The sequence below is a fragment of the Garra rufa genome, chromosome 5, assembly GCF_049309525.1.
Source record: "Garra rufa chromosome 5, GarRuf1.0, whole genome shotgun sequence".
Lineage (NCBI taxonomy): Eukaryota > Metazoa > Chordata > Actinopteri > Cypriniformes > Cyprinidae > Garra > Garra rufa.
Window position 1 is genome coordinate 19,715,916 of NC_133365.1, and position 5,648 is coordinate 19,721,563.

Genomic DNA, 5,648 nt, shown 5'->3' on the forward strand with positions numbered 1-5,648 from the left:
ACTTTATATTAAGTTTCAGATTTTACTTTTTTCCCCACAAATGCTGCTGTCACTTTTCCTTTCAGGTCCTGCTGCAACAAAGGCACAGAAATCTAGAATCAGAAAAGAGCTTAAAGTTTTTATTTTATTTTTTTTTTTTATTATTATTAATAAACTGCAACTTAAGGTTTAAATAGATGTCTGTAGTGTACTCACTCAAAGCCTTTGATGGCAGCACTGCTTCATCAATCACTCTTCACCGGACAAGCATACTTGTCTCATCTGTCCCTGTAACATCCACACAAGATTCAGTTACCTCTGATTCGTGTGCTCAATCCTAAATTTATGAGGTAGCTGTTGTGTTATTTGGCTTTTTATCCAATACAAATGCTCCTGAATTTATCAACAGTACTATTAGACAAATGAAACAGATAACTCATGTTTAGTTACTATATGTACATGTGTTTATATCTCCAGTATGTATTTGAAAGCGCTTTGTCTGGAAAGCATTTGCTGTGTACAAACATTTATTTTTAAAAAGTATGTTTTACATTGTCAATCATTAATATCCTAATGACATTTTCTAATTGTCTATTTAACATCTGACAGATGCATTGCAGATAAGCAAAACCTTTTAGATGAAAACACACATCAAATAGAAATCTCCATTCACAAATCCTCTCCCGTGGCCTCATGGGATAGTAAAGTGTTCATGCATTTCAGAATCCCTAGTTTAGTTTATTTAGGGTCTTGTTGCATACTGTGCCAATACGCCACGCAGCCAAACCAATTCAAGAACCAGAACTAACTGTTGCATAGGTTGTTTGTGACACTAAGAAAAAAAATACTTAGAGGCGTCGCTGCCAAAACTTTTTTTGGTCTTTGCTGGCACCTTTATTTTTAAGAGTACATACTGTAGATCATGTTTTCCAATAGTTAAAGCAGTACCTTCCTTCTCTACGCACGTCTGAGTTTGACATCTCAACAACAAGATTAACCGAACAAAAAATCTCAGACGAAACAAAATTTGGATGGTTTTTATTTGATGCTTTCCAAGACATACAGACAAGACATATTTTCTTTCCAGTGTTTTGACAGTTGCCATTTAGAGTTCCAATTTCATTCGGCAATCTCTGCAGCTCCGGCTCACCCGGAGAGGATGTGCTTGATGAAGGACGTGTAGTTAATGCAGCCGTTGGCGTCTTCTTGTCCGGCCATCAGACGGTCCACCTCATCTTCTGTCATTTTCTCCCCAAGTGTTGCCAAGACATGACGGAGCTCAGCACCCATCACTGTTCCATTTCCTTCTTTGTCAAAGACTCTCAGACCCTCAACAAAGTCCTCAAATGTCCCCTGGTCTTTGGCTCTGGAGATATGCTGCAGCATGGGCAGGAACGTCTCAAAGTCCAGGTATTTGCTGTTCATATCTTCAGCCTTGGGCTTCCCCAGCACAGTCAGGACATCAGCGTTGGTAGGGTTGTGACCCAGGGCCCTCATCACGTCTCCACACTGGGCATACCTTATCTTCATTTCGCCCGTTGGTGTCTCGTCAAAGAGAGTGAAGGCATCCTTGAACTCTTCGATCTGGTCAGCGGTAAATTCCAGCGGGATGCTTTTCAGGTCCAGCTCGGGCTCTTTGGGGGTCTCTGGAACCGGGGCGGGAGCTGGCGCTTCTTCTTTCTTTGGCTCTGGCTTTTTAGGCTCTGGTTTCTTGGGTTCAACCTTTTTCGGTGCCATATTGCCGATGCTGAGAGTGGAGATGGGAAAAGCTGGGAAGTGTGTCATAAGAGCCCCTGTTGGGCTTTTATATTGACATGTCAGAGAGTGTGATAAGCCTTATCAGAACTGAAAAAGTGGCAGACTATATAAGGAAATGAACTGGAACAGACTTGAGTGCTGCTCATACCATGTAAAATGCTTCTGTCAAGTAGATAAAACTAACCTGACCACCCCTCATTGAAATGAACAAATACAAGAAATGTTCTTAAAGCATTAGTTCACTTCCAGAATAAAACAATCCTGATAATTTACTCAGCACCATGTCATCCAAGATGTTTATGTCTTTCTAACTTCGGTCGAAAAAGAAATTAAGGTTTTTGGGGAAAACATTCCAGGATTTTTCTCCATAAAGTGGACTTATGCAGCTTCTTATCTAGCAAAACGATTGGTCATTTTCTTAAAGAAAAAATTTAATTTAAATACTTTTTAATCACAAATGCTTGTCTACGACTTTATGCATTGTGTAATCACGTTGTAAAGGTCACGCGTGGTTACACTGCAAAAAAAGGCTTGTCTTACTTGGTATTTTTGGTTTTTTTTTTCTAGTCAAAATATCTAAAAATTCTTAAATTAAGCATTTACTAGATAAGCAAATTGACATAAGATATATATATAGATAGATAGATATTTAGTTTAGTTTATTTGGGTACTTCTTGCATACTTTTTTTGTACTGAGAATTCAGACATACCACACTGTTCACATGTTTTTTGCCTTTTATATAGTAGAAAAGTTGCTGTACAATTTCATATGCAGCCGACACGCCACACATTAAAACAAATCCGAGAACCAGAACTAACTGTTGCATACTTGTTTATGACACTAAGAAAAAACAGCTTTTTGCGTGTTAAACTGCTTTTTTTCATGCGTGGTTACACTGCAAAAAAAGGCTTATCTTACTATTTTTGTCTTGTTTCTAGTCAAAACATTTAAAAAATTCTTAAATTAAGATGCATTTACTAGATGAGTAAAATGACATAATATATTTAGTCTTGTTTATGGAATAATGCACTTAATTTTGTTTATTTTCCCCTGGAAACAAGACTAAAGGTCATTGCACAGAGTCCGAAATTTTCGCACATAAAAAAATAAATAAATGCTGTGTCAATCACATTTACACACTGGCTCCAAAACTTTCGTCTGTCATAAAAAATTCAGATCAGGTTCGATTCTCTGCATTTTCACAGCCATTAAAAGCATTTTGATAGGTAAGGATGAGGAATACGAAAAAACGCATATGAAAATTTCGGACTCAGTGTGCAAAGACCTTAAGTGTCTTCTGTCATTTTGCTTATCTAGTAAATGCATGTTAATTTAAGAATTTTTAGATATTTTGACTAGATTCTAGAATCAAAAATACTTAGTAAGACAAGCATTTTTTTCAGTGTAGTTCTTCATCTATGTACTTAGTTTCAAAAAGGTAAGGGTAGGGTGAAAAACTTAATCTCATTCTCTCAACGAACTTCAAAATCGTCCGACATCGTTGTTTAACCTTTTTTGTAAAGATCTTTGACTTTCTTTGCACGTTCGTGGGTCTGTACTTCTGCTTATGTCACGCATTTGTAGTTTTTTTTTTTAAATGGACAATTGTTTCACTAGATAAGACTCTTATTCCTCGACTGGGATCATGGTAATTGAAACTGCATTTTGGACCTTCAACACGTTGGCTCCCATTGAAGTCCACTATATGGAGAAAAACCCTGGAATGTTTTTCTCAAAAACCGTAATTTCTTTTCAACTGAAGAAAGGAAGACACGAACATCTTGGATGACATATGGAGATGAGTAAATGGAAGGAAATGTTTATTCTTGAACTATTCCTTTAAGTTGACCTAGTCATTTTTAAATGAAACCCTGTTACAAAATCGATTTTTCTTCGACTTTTTATCAAAAGGAAAATAGTTAGCATATACAGACCTTAGAGTAATTGTCATTACAACAGACCAAGATGTGAGTCATTATTTACTGGTAATATTTACTTCCAGATGGTTGATCGATTTGAATGAATTTAACTTGAGAACCGGATCACTATGATTCATTAACGAATCATTCTGTTCAGTTTTGTTTACTGGATCAACCAAAAAGGTCTAAAAAATGATTTCTTTTAGGCTATCAGACAATGCTGTTTCTCTCATAACCGTGCAGGACAGCTACTGTGTGTATACAGCTTTTCGGAAATAGGCCTACCTCTTTAAAAGCTAACCAACATTTTCTGAATGACATGAGAGTGAGTAAAAGATAACACAGTTTTCATTTATTAGTGAAATATCCCTTTAGCATTCATGGGCTAGTTTATCCAAAAAGGAAATTGCCATCACTTTATCACCGTCATGTCGTTCCAAAATCTTCCATGGAACGCAAATTAAGATATTTTGAAGAATGTTGGTAACATTTTTGGTTATCATTTACTTTAATTGTATGGAAGAAAAACATTTCTCAAAATATTTTCTTTTAGGTTCATCATACAAAAGAAAGTATGAAAAATAAATATATTATTAAGAGCGGAAAAGCGCTCTTAAGATCCGAGTTATGAAGAGTCTTATCATCCAAAAGCAAACTAAAATGTTAGTCCAGAACACGAAAGAGAAGATTTTCTGAACAACATTTAGATCACAGTGCATTTATGTCACATGTAGATGCAGTAATTTAAATTCTACTTTTAAAAACCTGTAAAAACTATAGGAGTCTCCTATATCGTGCCACTAAGAGCTGCTAGTACTTTGCCAGGCAGGTGATAAGGGTGGATCTATTCTGAGAGGCAGCACATACCAGCACTCCGTCACAATGATGCTGTTTATAACACAGTATTTTAAGCACACTTAGCACAAAATAAAGATACCATAGTCTTTATATGCTAAATGTTATCTAGTGTAGGCAAAAGCATACGTGCCATTCACGTTTTTCCAAGAAATTTCAAAAGATTTCTTAATTAATCAATTCACATACTGAAAAGTAAATAATTCAGAATAATAAAATTAATTTCTTAAAATGGTAGTAGTGGGTATAATTGTGAACGGCTATGAATTAACTCCTTCAAACGACGGAGGACATCGAACAAATTCTGTTTAAGGAATAGCCTGCCATCTAGTGGCTCAGATGTGAATTTGTGTCCAAAAAATGGACAAGCAATTGAGTGTAGAGATTACTGTAGATATCTATGAAATAGATACTGATGTTTAATAAACATTACTACTTGTTTTTCCACATTTCTGTGTGTCAGCTTTCAGTAAGTGTGTTTACATTTCAATACTCCTCGGTACAAAACAGCGTTTTGGCACTTGAGTGACTGGTCAAGGTCTGTCAGCAAGGGCAGAGAGTCTGTGTTCACTGACGTCCCACTGTGAAAAAGTGGCACAGCTGGAATGAACATCTATTAATGAGAACACAGCTCGAGGACACGTCTCTAGCGCCTCTTTCTCCCCCTCTTTTTTGCTCATATTGTGGAGTAAGATAAAACAAGAAACATTGTGTTCGTAAGGAAATGAGTTATTAATCACTAATCATCTACTCCATTTAGTGTTTTGGCAGGAACAGGTGAGGTAATTTGATTGAAAACATTTCATATTTTTATTATATTCGATATTGTATTGTACTTTGGTGCGTTTTTTAACAACTCACATTATTTCTGGCTTCAGCTCCAAATGTACATTAATAATATTAAAGTGGAAACAACATTAAAATTCAGAAACAAAAAGAGAAAAGGTTCTGCTCTAAAAATTCTTATTAAATTACTGCAAAAGTTGTACAGAGAAGATTCACAGTGAGATACATATAAAGGCGACAACAAGTGTAAATTATACAGTATATTATATTACTTCCTTGACCCTTTTCCCTGATCCTCGACTCGAAGTTTATTGATGAAAAATGATGGTAAAATAAAATGTTTGGCAGGC

General features: G+C 35.9%; 1 protein-coding gene across 1 annotated transcript; it reads right to left on the reverse strand.

The window, feature by feature from the left end:
- Positions 1-201: 201 nt before the first annotated feature.
- cmlc1 (cardiac myosin light chain-1) lies at positions 202-1,987 on the reverse strand. The gene has a single exon (XM_073839847.1). It carries the CDS (start codon positions 1,762-1,764, stop codon positions 1,126-1,128), a length of 639 nt encoding a protein of 212 aa, XP_073695948.1. The 5' UTR covers positions 1,765-1,987; the 3' UTR covers positions 202-1,125.
- Between the last annotated feature and the right edge of the window lie 3,661 nt (positions 1,988-5,648).